At 29.3% G+C, this 15,582-nt stretch overlaps 1 protein-coding gene across 3 annotated transcripts; it reads left to right on the top strand.

Annotated features, from left to right (window-relative positions):
* Positions 1–9,718: 9,718 nt before the first annotated feature.
* LOC101507346 (O-fucosyltransferase 7) lies at positions 9,719–15,344 on the top strand. 3 transcript variants are annotated; one of them, XM_004490327.4, is made up of 12 exons: positions 9,721–10,241; positions 10,667–10,741; positions 11,381–11,480; positions 11,561–11,628; positions 11,839–11,927; positions 12,050–12,230; positions 12,319–12,447; positions 12,558–12,691; positions 12,785–12,998; positions 13,603–13,787; positions 13,906–14,001; positions 14,829–15,344. In XM_004490327.4, exons 1-12 carry the CDS (start codon positions 10,092–10,094, stop codon positions 14,980–14,982), a joined length of 1,575 nt encoding a protein of 524 aa, XP_004490384.1. In that variant the 5' UTR covers positions 9,721–10,091; the 3' UTR covers positions 14,983–15,344. The 3 variants fall into 3 exon arrangements, with proteins under 3 accessions (XP_027187958.1, XP_004490384.1, XP_004490385.1); XM_027332157.2 differs by lacking the exon at positions 12,319–12,447 and having other exon boundaries at positions 9,719–10,241; XM_004490328.4 differs by lacking the exons at positions 9,721–10,241; positions 10,667–10,741 and adding an exon at positions 10,756–10,956.
* The last annotated feature ends 238 nt before the right edge of the window (positions 15,345–15,582 follow it).

Below are 15,582 nucleotides of genomic sequence, written 5' to 3'. Positions count from 1 at the left end.
CCTTACTGAATACATTTAAGGCCACCTAGATGTACATTTAATAATCAATACCCTGAAGTTGCTAAAAGATTACAACAATTGATTAAATCAATACGAAGCCCGAAATTCTAAATATTATACAATTGGTGTCTTAGATTCAGTTGTCATATAATTCTTCCATAGCTAACCAAGTATATCACCACCTGAGGCTAAGTGTATTGATATTCTTTTGATTACCCAGATTGACCGAATCAAATCATGAAGACCAAACATAGAGCTTCTATAAGGTCCTCTTAGTTTCAAATATACCCAGAAATGTAGCCAACATTGAACTCATTGGTAGACTAAACTTGGTGAATGTAATAAAAACAAAAGCTTTATGCATCTTCAAAATTATTAATCACAAGGGAAGGGGAAACCAAGAAGCTCATAACTATATATTCATGACTAATGGGTGTTCTTATTGCACACATTTCATTAGAACAATATGAACAAATATATGCTATCTTTGACAAAAAGCAGTCAACAATTTTAATGACAAAAAGCAGTAAGCAATTGGAGTAAGTTTTTTGCTCATTGGATAAAGTTTGTTTACAAAATTACAAGTAGACTATAAAGATAGGCTTACCTTTTCTTGATAAAGATGAGAAAAAAGCAATGGCATAAGCAAACAAGAGAAAAAGACATTATAATAAAAGAAAAACAAATACAAAAGAAACCCAAACTACACACAATTACTAGTTAGGAAGGATTGTGTCTTTCTTCCACTTACATCCTTAAAAAATCAAGACTATTGATTTATACTTACAACATTATCAACTTGAAAAAATATGATAATTGATTGCAGACAGACTCAGATAATCATTTTACAAATTTAATGATGTAGTGAAAACATTTGATTAAATGCGAAGGTATGACAACAGTAGCAATAAGCACCAACACTGTTGTGACTACAGGGAAATAACTTTATGCTACTTTGATTTGGTCGATGCTTAAAAGTTAGACCAATATAGGCATCTAGTTTCTCTTCTACATATTTTAATTCTGCATCTAAATTTTTTGCAACGAACATATCATTATACCAATCTTTACCGATTGTTAGATTAAATTATTTGTAAGATACTTGTATGCCTGTTTTTACATTATAGAACATGAGTGTGTTATTCCTTGTACTCTATTTGGCTTCATACTTAGGCACCATATTTTGAAGACAGTTTAAGAAACTATTTTCTTTGATAATGAAAACTACAATTAATTTTCAACTCGTAAATGATAAATTTCAAAAACTACGACATAAATCATTCAATTAAATTTCAAAAACTACAACAATACCATTCTCATTGCAAACTGAAATTTTAATGTTTAGGCCACCCACCAAAGGCAACATTTGTGTACTATTAATCATCTAAATTGAAGTTGACATCAAACTTTATACAAATGCAGATATTATCAAGGCAGTTTAACAATCATTCAAAAATAATTGAAGAATTTAATATGGTCAAGGTAAGAGATGTTTCATAGAAAAACCAGAATATCCATTAACATTAAGATTAAGGAAATATCCATTAACATTTAAATGTATGTATTTTGGTTTCCTTAACAAGTACCCTTAGGGCACTTATTAGCATGACCCTAAGACTAATATACATTATACAATCAACATAAATCTAAAATCGAATGAATAGTAACCGATCTAAAATCGCCGATGTAACAAGGTTTAATTGCACTAGTGAACATTTTGTAGAGTTTCGAATTATCAAAAGTTTTCAATTGAACTAATTATTGTCAAAATTGAGACAAATGGCTAACGGTGCAAACAAAATATAACTTAAAGAACCAAATAAAATAAACTTAAAGGACCTAAGAGGAAATTGAGTTAAACGTAAAGTACTATAGATGTATTTTTGCCATAATTTTAATAGGGATTAATGGTCATACACCGTTAATGTAAATTATTTTACAGCAAATACAAACCGTTGATTATGTAACTATTTTATGATGGCAGTTACGATTCGGGTGATGAAACAACAAAGTCAACAGTTTTTATTGTCTTTCAATGTAAAACAAGTTTAGACTAAAAGTGGACATTCCTTTTTCTCATTTTAATAATAACCGGTAATTAAAAATTTGTACATATGCACGGTTATATATTTTTATAAATTCGAAAATGGTATCAGATTCAAAAAATTACACGGTTTAAATATATTATTGTAAATACAAATTATAGGTCATACTTCTCTAACAATGGATAAAATGATGTTTTTGTGCAAAATATTTAAACTATTCATCTATACGACAATAATTAAAAAATATAAACAAATTATTTGAAATTCTCATTTTGATATTTATTCTGTAATATAATAATATATAATGATGAGTTTAATGGATATACTAAATAATTTTATACAATATATTAATATAAACTATTGATTGTATAGTTAATGATTGATAAAAATTACAATCATATAATAACTATTCTTTTATACAAAGACAATAGTTTTTTTAATAATTATTTTGACCAACAATTACAAATTGTACTCATATATTTCAAGTTATCTTTTGTTTTTAGAAAATATAAAAAAAAAAAATCGTTCTTTGAATTTGTAACAAGTGCTAAAAATTGGGTAGATAAACAACTTTTAAAGTATTTCCTTTGCTTACCCAAGTTATATTTGAAATATGTCATTTCATTCAGTCATCTGAAGGCCACATAAACCCTTGCTTCGGCTAATATCCACAATTTCCTCTTGATCTACTTCAATAATAGTTTGTCGTCACCTTCATTAAACTCATAACAATCGTCGTCTATATAGAGATTTTTGTTGTTGTTTTCATTTCGTCTTCTAGACCCCTCTTATTTCCTCATAAAAAATCACGAGGGTTTTCAATGATATTTCACTAGAGATACACTCAATGGGTTCAAAAAAGCTCAAACATTTCTTTAAGACCAAGTTGTTGCATGTTTCCTTGTTCAAGTATATCATTGATTTTATTCAAAATTTGATTTAAATTATCATTTTTAAGTTGTGTGAAATCACTAATTACTCATTTGAAACATTATTTTATCGCTTTTCAATCATTAATTTTGAAGTTCTTTTTTCATATTAGGTTTAATCACATGTTTGTGTGACAGATTGCTCTATATGATGTTGATTCATCTAAATCTAAAGAAGTTCGTTTTGTTCCCTGACTCTTCTCTTTTCTCTATCAATCATTTATCTTTATTTGTTTTTTATTGATTGCCTTGGTTTTGGGTTGCTCTGTAATCTTTCTCTAAATTCTTTTTTATTTTAGAACAAGTTGAGCTTGTTCACTACTAATCATTTAATGTTTCTAATGCTAAAAGTGTTGGTGTTAATAAATTCCAAAATTGTTATCTAAAGTTGGTCCTAAACTACAGTTTTTGAAATACGTTGTCATTGCTCATCAAAATTGTATCTGAAAGAATAAGCAATGTCTCAAGTTACAAAAGTTAGAAAATCATTGTCTTATTCTAAGGCACCGATTGTTTCACACTAAGCAACACTTTTTAGGCGTAGCTATAGATAAAAAATGTTAAAATGAACTATATAATTAAAGTTTGAGGTTCATGATTCTATTATCTTGACATCTGTTAGAACACTTGTTTTACTTCTATTTAGTTGATTTAAGTTGAGAGAATTAAGAATGGAAGAAGTAGGAAATGAAGAGAATCAAAATTTTGTTATTGCTTGCATTACAAGTAATTGCACTTGCTTTTGGTTTAAATATCAAATACTTATGAGGAAGTTGTTATAACAAACTAATAACATCCCCTAACAACTTCTAACTAACTTCTAACACTTCTAAACACCATTTTGAATTACAATTTCAATATTATCCCGAATTCATAATGGTTAAAAGTATTACTCCAAGCTTACTTCTCATTTCTTGAAACTTCAATCTCTTTAAGGACTTTGTAAGGATATATTCCTTTTGCTCATTTGTTATACAATGCTCCAACTTCAATTTTCCTTTGATCACTTGGTCTCTTAAGAAATGAAAATGTGTTTCAATATGTTTGCTTCTTCCATGTGCAATTGGATGTTTGGCTAAGTCTATTGTTGATTTATTATCAACCAACATCCTCAATGGCCCTTTACTTCTCAATCCCATTTCAGTCATCAATTCTGCTACTATGTTTTGCTTCTTGAGCCCCATGAAACTAGTGTCTTATTCACCATAAACACATAGTCTGTAGTGTCTTTTCTATCATCCTTATCTCCATGTCAGTCAACATTAGTGTATCCTATTAATTCAGCTTCACTTTCATGTGAACTTCTAGGATATAGCAGGTCATACTCACTAGTTCCTTTGATGTATCTCATGATCTTTTTTGCCACCAAGTAATGGGGTACTCTTGGTTTTTTCTTGTATCTACTAATCAATCCTACACTATAGGATAGGTCAAGTCTTGTATTACACAATACCTTTATGATCCTACCACTTGCTTGAACAATGTAGGATCAATAAGCTTTTCATCTCCTTCCTTTGATAGTGTCAGCCCTGTTTCTGAAGGAATGTTGGTGCTAGTGCAATCTTGCATGTTAAATCTTTTTAATACATCATTAGCATACTTCTGTTGGTGCATGAGTACTCTATTTCTCATGGTGACAAACTCAATTCCAAGGAAATAGGTCAATATGCTCAAGTCTGACATGTCAAACTCTTATTTCATTCTAGTTTTAAATTGGACTATCTCAGCTTCATCACATCCAGTTACTAATAGGTCATCAACATAAAGAAATATTAGTAGTATATTTATGGTTGTTGACCTTTTAACATAGACTACATGTTGTTCTAGGAGAAATCTGCCAATTCTTTGGTTCTACACACTAGGAGCTTGCTTCAGGCCATACAAAATGAAGATGAACGTTTAAATTCTTATTTGTGGTTTGAAGATGAACGTTCAAATTCTTATTTGTGGTTTGCAAAGATGAGAAAGGAAAATGAAGTTTAGAATTTTCTCTTGAATTCTAATTAGTGAGTTAAAGAGAATGAGTTTAAAGAATTGAGCTTTTGTTTACGTAGAGGCTATGGTTTCCTCATCGTGGGCCAATTTTTGTACCAATAAAAATCTATTTTTGGGTTCAAATGTTAAAATATAGAAGAAAAATCTATTTTTCAAAGATAAACAATCATTTTTTAGGCTAAAATTCGAATAATTTTTTAAAATTGAAATGAATTAGCCAATTAATAACAATACCTAATCAATTAATTGAATCAACAATGAATTTACGAATGTGAAGAGTCTGTTAACAAGACTGCCTCCTAATTCTTGCGAAGAAACACATATTCATTTAAATGGCACAATCATTGAAAATATGAAGTATGCAATATACCTAATATTCACTAATACTATTTCTAATTATAAACAAGTAACCACTCAATAAATATAAGCAACATTAAAACTAATTTAATAAAATTAAAGCCAATTTTATAATACTAAAATTATAACAAATTTTAATATAAATATATACTTTTTTAAATAATTCAAAAAACTTTGAATAAAATAATTAAACAAATAAATTATTATTATTATTTACCATCTCAATAAATAGTAGCTAATTCTTTTTATTTATTTATCACAATCTCCAATAATAATAATAAATCAAATCATCACCTCCTTACATTTTCATTTCATTAAAATCACACATAGCACATATATAATCATAATTATTTTTATAAAATTAAAATACATAAAACGTTGTCCGATCACTATATTTTAATATCATTAAAATAACATTCAACAAATAATATATATATATATATATATATATATATATATATATATTATAATATAATCTATATATAACTTTATATTAAATCGCATAATTGAAATAAAGATTAAGTACGTACATATTCAAAACAATTCACACACCAATCAACCAATGCACACACAAAGCAATTGACACATATCATACAAAGTAATAAACCAATTAACAGATAGACACATACTATTTAAATAAACATTTAACACAGAAACAAAAATCAAATAGCATACATGCAATTCTTAATTAACTAACTAACACACAACAAACACACGCACAGACTCATCGACATGTGAACAAATTGAATTTTGACATCAAATTGTGACACCCTTTATCCATATTAGCAGAATAACGTAAATAAAATAAAAAAAGTTAGTACAAATTAATATAATTATGATTTTTCAAACATATCATACAAGTTATAAAGAGAATCTGTTAAACTTTTCCAAAACTTTTAATTACAAAAAAAACCTTGAAAACCCTTGTCACTTGATTAAAGTTTAATGTAACTAGAATATAAGGACGAATAGTCCGTAACCTTAATTCTTGATGTTACATTATGAGAACTTCGAGAAAATTCATACACCATAACACATATGAAAAATATTGATCTGCACGGTGAGAATCACATATAAAATATATAGAATGAACATAAAGACGCTAAAACAATATACAATATTATTTTGTCTATTATCAATCATTATTAGCATTCAATTTGACTAACTTATCATCAAACATATATATCACACAACATCAATACATAAACAATCATATAACAAACAATGCATGTATAAACACATATCTTAGTAACGCCACTAATGCAAGTACACATAGAACACAATGCTATCTAATTACTAACAAACTTTGACACATAGATCCAACTATTTTGAATTGTTGCATGCAAAGAAGCCACCTCTTGCACAACAAATTAGAAGGATTAGTCGATAAGGTGTCAATATACATATGGAACGTCTTAGCGGTAATTATCCTATCTTTTGTGTAAGACGTTTTTGCCAACATCCCTCAAGACCTCAATTCGTTCGTCTGCTCTAATTCTATCATAGAATCAACCCCCGACATACCCTCTATACGGAAATATAAAAGACATTATTAACATCATTGTCAAACGACACTCAATTATATTATGACTTGAGTTAATTTACAACAGATAACTTATCAATAACATCACCATCAAACGACACTCAACTCATACTGCGACGTGAGTTCATTTACAATGGATCAACTTATCAACAATTATCATTAGAATACATCAAACTCATAGTACTTCTCGAATGTCATAGTAGTTTAATTTAACATCAACATCATCAACAACACATATCATTCATGTTATATCATTAGATATTATTCTAATACATTAACTTATTAGTCATATATTATTATATGTTAATAATTATGCTTATATATCATCTTCAATAACTCACCATGTTACCATTAATTACTAAGAATTTAAATAACTTTTACTAATAACTAATTAACTTTTATTAATTATTTGATAACTTTAACACTCTTAACTAAGATTTTTTAATTTCCAGTCACCTAAAAATTGATATTTGATCTCAAAAATAGTTTAAAACTCAGCAGAAACGTACAATAATCATCATAGATAATTTAACAACAATACTAACGTCAAACTATGCACAGTTCACACGAATTATAAGCATTAAACACACAATTTAAGTAACTAACAGCGAACAACACATCAATCAATAAATCAACATATAGAGGGTCTATTTGTTTAAGATTTTTTTAAAAATGATTTTTATAGTATTTTACTTTTTGTTATAACATTTTTTTTAAAATTCAAAAATAAAACTTCAAATGAAAATATGGCTTAAATAGTTTATCTTAAAATATCATTTTAAGTATTTCATCTATTTGCTACAACTTTTTTTGAATGATAAAATTTCAAAAAGTGATTAAAGTTAAAAGCTATTTTGAGAAGCTTTTTATAAAAATCATTTTTGAAATATACCTTTTCTAAATAAAAAAATTTATCATGTTAAAATATTTAATAATGAATAACTCGGTTATTGAATGTAAAAATTACTTTTTTAATTGAAAACAAATGAGTCTAAAACAACTTATACTATTTTTAAGTAAGTTATCATAAAAATTATTTTTTAAAATATAAAGTCAAAATCACTTTTTAAAAATCTTAAACAAACGAGCCCATAATCATACTCATATATCATACAATCATACACTTTTGATTTAACTCTATTATCTACATGCTATATATCTTATATGTAAGAATTGTGATCTTTAATGCAGAGTAACCCCTGTACCTGATTAATAAATTTTGATAATGAAAACTACTTTACAATTCGATGAATCCTACATCAATCATGGGACTTCAAGTCGGTATCGATTAGTCATGATCAACAAAGAGATTGATCACTTCAAATTTGGACTTCAAACAATGAATTAAGAAAAAGACCATTAGTTAGGGCAAGATTTCTAAAAAATAATAAGAAACATAACTAAAATTGCATTTTCGTGACTTGCCAAATGAATTTTGAACAACGAGTAAGAAACTAGATTACAACTCTAATTCCTATGGTCGTTTAGCAACACACGAAATCAAATTCTATTAATGGATGAGAAAGTTATAAGTGTTTTAGTGTTTATCTCAAATTTCATCATTTTTTATCTCAAAAGCAAGATACACAAATTTGGCCTCTAATCGAGTTTAAATAATTGTTTTAGATATGTTAGGTCATATTTTTTTAGAAAAATAAGGATCCAAGTTGTTTAAATAAGTTTGAGACAAAAACTGAAAACTACAAAATATTTTATTTTTATTACAGCGACAACAACTACAATTCTTCACTTTTTGGACCATAACTTGAGCTACAAGAGTGCTATTGACACATTCTAGGTGGAATTGAAAAATTAAGAGAAAATCCTAAAATAATGACACAAATATGTTTAAACTAATTCAAAATATAAAAATACATTTGAAATTTCAAAATTTCAAATAATGCATAAAAGTCATCATTTGTGTTGTTTTACTTATGAAAAGAGTATCTAGAATTATAAATATTTGATTGATATCAAATCAAGGTTAATTGAAAGATAAGACAAAAGTCTACAACATAAATAAATAGATTTTATCTCTATTTAATTATTATAGAAGACTAAATATATAAATTAAAATTATAAATTTTATATTGAATTATAAATAATACAAAATTTTAATCGTTACAACTTACACTAATAAACAAATTAATAAGTGTATAAAAAACTTTGATAATTAATATATCTTCAAATATATTACTTTTTCTAATAATTAAAACTAAAGAAATCACCAAAAAATTTCTTGCAGTACCGTACCACTACCCCGATGTCTAGCACAAATGATGGATGATTAAGATATGTGTGTTTTGTAAATCTTGGGTAACTATGTTCGAATGATAAAATAAAAAGTACATTGTATATGGGGACTAATTTTTTTCCAAATTCAATATTAGTCTGACTATTTTTTGGCACAAATTTTCCTTTAACAATTCAATTGTTTTTCTAAATTCAAATGAAATTTAAAACCATGCAAAATGAATATTGAAAGGCAAATTTAAATAATATATATATTATAAAATTGAAATAAATGAATTAAATTATAATATATATATATATATATATATTCATATACAACGAAACACAGTAAAAAAATAAAAATAAACATGTAAACACTTTTTATTCGAGGAGTATTAGATATTAATTGTAAATATATCTTTTAAAAGAGATTTGAATTTACATTCATTAGACTTTAACTCCTTCTAGACTCAACTTGGTTAGTCAAACAAATATATATTGATATTAAATAACTTAACATAATTTTGAAGAATAACATTGAATAATTAATAAATAAATAAAGTGAAAAATAAAGAAGTAGTACAAAATTTAAAGTTGGAAGAGATCAAAATTAATGACTAGTAATGCTAGGTCAGACAGATTGTTCTCAAGTTACATAAAATCTTGGTGAAGTATTCAAGTTCTACCTTAAGTGACAGACATCAAACAACTTCGAGAAAACCCAAAACAACAACCATCCGATTTTGTTGTCCTGTTGTTCTTTCCACCGCAATTCATCGCACACACCAACAGTGTTCATTCCCAGTGACTATTATTCATTAACATTAATTAGTGCTTCATATATATAGCTACCCATTTCTAAAATTGTCTTTTTTTTTCTTCTTCTCTTCTAGCTTCTTAATTAAGTGTTAAGAAAAACCTTAACTTTGGGGGTGTAATTAGTAACTCAGAAGCTGATTGATTGATTGAGAGAGAGAGAGAGTAAGTGGAATGCAGAGACGGAAATTGATTTCGTTGGTATTTCTGAGAAAGTTGTTAACTGTAGCTATATTTTCAATTGCCTCTGTGGCTTTATTCTCTGTTCATGTACACATTGTTCCTTCTTCTAAGGATCACAAGTTTAATGACAAGATCACCACGGTTTGTCTATTTTTCTCTCTAATTTTAGGATAGTTTTACTATTTAGGGTTCTTATTTGTTATATGTGGTTTTTTTTCTTTCTTTTCTGGGAAATTTTGTGAATATTTATTATTGTTATGTATGAGAAAGAAAGTTGTATAAATTTTTGTTTTTTTTAGAGTTTTTGAATTGTTATTTGCTTATTTTACACTTTGTTGACTTTAAGAGTAGATATTTCTATTAATGCTTAACTAACAATTTCTTAAAACAAGGGAGTTTATTCACTTTTGGTCGGTTTGGTGTATGCTTTTTTGTTCTATTTTTTTGAGTATATTGAAAATATATTTAGGGAAACTTTGTTTTGATATTATCGGTTGAGATCTTAGTGACTTAAATATTCCCTTTTGTTTTGTTTTTGTTGTCATTCGTGTTTCAAATCTTGACAGACTCAGGACTTGCAAAGCTGGACGCGAGAGCTAGCGCCACCACATTTATCGAAAGTGCCACTTCCTACATCCAAGGTGTGGTCCTTCATGTCAACACTAGCTTGGGCCTGCTTTGGTTATATCATCTGTTTCAATTATGAGAAAATGCTAAAGAAAAAGAATACCCTACATCTAAGAAAAGTATCTATGTACCAACCAAAGGGTTTATTAAATTAGAGCATGTTTGGATTGGTTTATTTGAGCTTGTTTACTGCCATAAGCACTTCTGAGCTTGTTCTCATGACATGTTTGTAAGCTATTTTCAATTTATTTCCATTAACTCTTCAAGATATCTTATGAATACAACTTATAGCTCATATGAAAACAGTTTGAATTTATTTTATCTTTTGTTATAGAAATAACTTATAAATAAACACTTAATTAAGTTGTTTATCCAAACAGAGTGTTGTTGTTGTTGAAACACCAGCTTAACTGCAAACATGTATTTTAATCCATTAGTTTATTCCTCTCCCACTCACTGTCAACCAGTAGGGAAATTGGTTCTTCTATTTTCTAGTGTTTATAGATCTCATGTATTGTGTGACCTTAAACTTGTTTTATTTGGTTGTAGTGCATGTGCAGAGATGTTGGTGTATTTTTTATGTAGGTAGATATATTTAAATTATGTAAAGAAGCTATGCACTTTTAGTATTTTCACTTCTTTCGGTTTGACAGTTAAATGGTTCAAAAGGAGATTTAGATTATGATAAGCTGTGGAAGCCTCCATCAAATCGTGGGTTTCTTCCATGTACAAAGCCCACTCCTAATTACACTGGTAAGAAACTTACACTTTTATTTGAAGTTGCATGTATGAATTATTTTGTTACTTACTCAGATTTATACATGTTCATTCAGCTCCTGCCGAGTCACGAGGATATCTTTTAGTTCATACAAATGGCGGGCTCAACCAAATGCGTTCAGGGGTCTGATCTTTCTCTTTTCTCTATGCTACTATCATATGCATTTATTAGTATTAAATGCCAACTCATTTAATGTTGACTTTTTAACTTGCAAAATTGTTTGTTATGCCGATGAATGCCAGTATTTTGAATGAGGAGGGCCATTGCATATTCAAATTTTTCATTTTATGTTATTTTTAGAAGCTGAAAATATGTTTGTTCCCTTTGCCGCAGATATGTGATATGGTAGCTGTAGCTCGTATTCTAAATGCTACTCTTGTAATTCCAGAACTTGATAAAAGATCATTTTGGCAAGATACTAGGTAAAAATTTAATTTCCTTTTTAGCTATTATTTTTCTGTTATAGTTTCTCTCTATGTTGGATTTTACGTAATTGATAGAAGATAATACTGACTTAATTCTGTTCTTCTGATTTTTATTTCAGCAATTTCTCTGATATTTTTGATGAAGAGCATTTCATTAATTCTCTAGCTAATGATGTAAAAATAATTAAGAAGCTTCCCATAGAACTGGTTAATGAAACCAGAATGGTCAAGCAATTTATAAGCTGGTCTGGCATGAATTACTATGAAAATGAGATTGCGAGTTTGTGGGAAGATTACCAAGTATGTATGTGGAAAACCTATTATTATATACCGTTCTGTGTTACATATTAGTCAATCATTGAATATTTATAAGTTTTAACGTCTTAAGGTTATTCGTGCTTCCAAATCCGATTCACGGTTGGCGAACAATAATCTACCTCCAGACATTCAGAAGCTTCGCTGTCGAGCTTGTTATGAAGCTCTTCGTTTCTCTCCCCGGATTGAACAAATAGGAAAAGTATATGAGGATATCTCAACTGATTGATATCTTGGTTTTCTATCGACTACTTTTCTATGACTCTTGTATTATTTATTTCATTCTATAATACTTTTTTTGGGTCGTTGTAGTTGTTGGTGGAGAGAATGAGGTCATTGGGTCCATATATTGCCTTGCATTTACGTTATGAGAAGGACATGCTTGCATTTAGTGGGTGCACACATGATTTATCTCTAAATGAAGCTGAAGAGCTAAGGATTATCAGGTAAATAACTATGGAATCTTTAGAAGGATAAATTGAATATCATATCTTTTCTCGTAAATGATTTTTGTAAGTTATTGTATGTGAAACTTGTAGAGAGAACACTTCCTATTGGAAAGTAAAGGATATCGATCCCATAGAACAGAGGTCGAAAGGGTTTTGCCCCTTAACTCCAAAGGAAGTTGGAATTTTTCTTACTGCTCTTGGATATCCATCAAAGACTCCAATATATATTGCTGCTGGAGAGATATATGGGGTTGAGTCCCATATGGCTGAACTACGATCCCGTTATCCATTGTTAATGAGCAAGGTAAGGAATTGAAGTACTGTGTAGCTTTCTGTTGACGCTTGATGGTGCCTTTTTATCCAATATTTTCTGTATCTCATCAATATCAACGTGAAGCATTCAATATGTGAATTCATCATAATTTATATAAACACACACAGACACAGACACAAACACAAACACTGAGAGAGTACTAAATTGTGATTTTACAGTAAAGGTTTTATAATGTTATATTCATTGTGGATCCCTTAAATGATGTTAGTAATTTTTTTAAGATGTGTGCATTATCTTAAATGACAAATAATGAGACAGAATATTATTGTGTTCAATTCAACTAGCTTAAAAGTAAATAAAATAGTGTTGTAAATCATGGATCACGGTAAACAACGGTTTGTTTAAATTCCACTATGCTACAGTGCTATAGTGCTATTATAACCGATATTTGACAACATTTTGTACTAAATCGTGTATAGCCGAACGGCAGTGGTTGGTTAAAATTCTGTTATGCTTAGCCACTATTTGACAACACTAATAAAATATAGAGTTGACTTCTGCTTTTCTGGGAAAATAGTAGCCTGCTGAGAAGAATTGATACCATGTTGATTAACCTTCCTGTGATTAATTTCAGGAAAAGTTGGCATCCATTGAGGAGCTTGAACCCTTTTCTAATCATGCTTCTCAAATGGCTGCTCTTGACTATATAGTATCTACTGAAAGTGATGTATTTATACCCTCTTATTCTGGAAACATGGCAAGAGCTGTTGAAGGTCATCGTCGGTTTCTTGGACGTGGAAGATCAATATCTCCAGATAGGTAAGGCTATCATTTACTCAAGAAGCAGATATTTGTTTATCCTTTACAATTGTGTAATAACCTTTTTCCACTCATCCCTTAATGAACTGTTCTGTTTGTACTCTCTTGTTTTGATTAGGAAAGCCCTTGTTCGTCTCTTTGATAAGCTGGATCAGGGAACAATGACCGAGGGGAAAAAACTGTCAAATAAGATTATTGATCTCCACAGAAGACGGTATGTTTATGGTTCTTGCACTTTTCAATTGATGATCTGTCTCTTACATTATTATGTTATAGTTCTACTTATTGTTGCTCCTAGAACCTGTCTTTTCTCCATATATCATTAGTGAACAGGTCATTTTGTTGACTTTGAATGAATTTGACCCAACTAGCCTAACCCTAGGCTAGATCTATTTTTGAAAACTAGATGTTCTCATACACAGAGTATAGCCAAACGATATTATTAGAGCAGGTTTGCAAGAATGATAGGTGGGATTATTAGAGCTGGAAACAAGATGTTTTCTTTTCTCTTCTATTTTCAGAAGAATTGTCCATCAGGTATCAGCTCAGTAGTTACAGTCTGGCCTTGCAACCTCTAGGGACACAGTTCAAATCCCTCGTGAACAGTTGTTAGTCATTAGTGTCACTTTAATAAATAATAATTGTCTATGAGATGTCAGTTCAGCGATGCCTGACCTTGTATATTCAAGAGGCAGAGTTCAAATCTCTTACAGGATAATTGTTGGCCAGTATTGTCACTTTAATAAATAATAATTTCTCCTTTCTTAATTTAAAACAAAATTAAGAGGAATTATAATATTTGTTGCATATATGTCATTAAAGATTTTGGTATTGTCTCTTCTCCTAACTCAACTCCTTAAGGTAGCTCAAGAGATGAAGATTGTCTAAAGCCTTTATAAACACTACTTTGGTTATATCTCATGTCAACATTATCCTTTAGTGGTTTCACCTATTGAAAAATCTAGTTTATAATTTATTCATTGTCATGCCATGATAGCAGATTGAACATCTGCTTGATTTTAAAATTGTTATGTGTTGCAGACTTGGCTCCCCCAGGAAAAGAAAAGGGCCAATTTCTGGAACAAAGGGCATGGACAGGTTTCGCTCAGAAGAAGCCTTTTATGCTAATCCCTTACCCGATTGTTTATGCCAGACAGAACCACCACACCAAAACATCTCTCACATTGTCAAGTAGATTAGATACTACAGAGCTTTTTCCATGGAAAGATTCATTAATACGACCATGGCACATGTGTAATTTACCAAAGTAAGAGGCATAGAAGCTTATGTGCAGCTGGAAGGTGCGGTCGCAGAGTGTATATATTGGGATAGGTTTTGCATAACCTGTTTAATTTGGGAAGAAAAAAACATAAAGGAAAGGAAAAAGAAGAGAAAAGAAGACCCATATGCGCTGGGATGAGAACTTCTTGAAGAGGACTTTATTCATTCTTTCTGTAAATCTGAGTTATTTATAACCACACATGTTATTGTATTTCTTTTTGAGAAACCTTATGTCGCTCCACTTTATGTAAAATCTTGAGTATTTCTTTTCTTTAAGTGATTTCAGTTTTTAAATTATTTTTTATAGAAAAATGTTAGTAAATTAGTAGTCACAGAAACTGTCTGGTTAAAATTTTCCGGTGTCCTTTAACTTATTAATGGAACTAACTACAGAGTTTTAACTCTTTATTTTGGAATTTTACCATTTACACTTGTCTTATGTCATTCCTCTCCCTCCCTTCTCAGGCAGAGTTAAAAGCAGCACCAACTGATATTTCATAGTATCTGTCTAACA

The sequence above is a fragment of the Cicer arietinum genome, chromosome 2 (genome assembly GCF_000331145.2).
Source record: "Cicer arietinum cultivar CDC Frontier isolate Library 1 chromosome 2, Cicar.CDCFrontier_v2.0, whole genome shotgun sequence".
NCBI classification, from domain to species: Eukaryota; Viridiplantae; Streptophyta; class Magnoliopsida; order Fabales; family Fabaceae; genus Cicer; species Cicer arietinum.
This window is presented reverse-complemented; position numbering and strand designations above follow the sequence as displayed.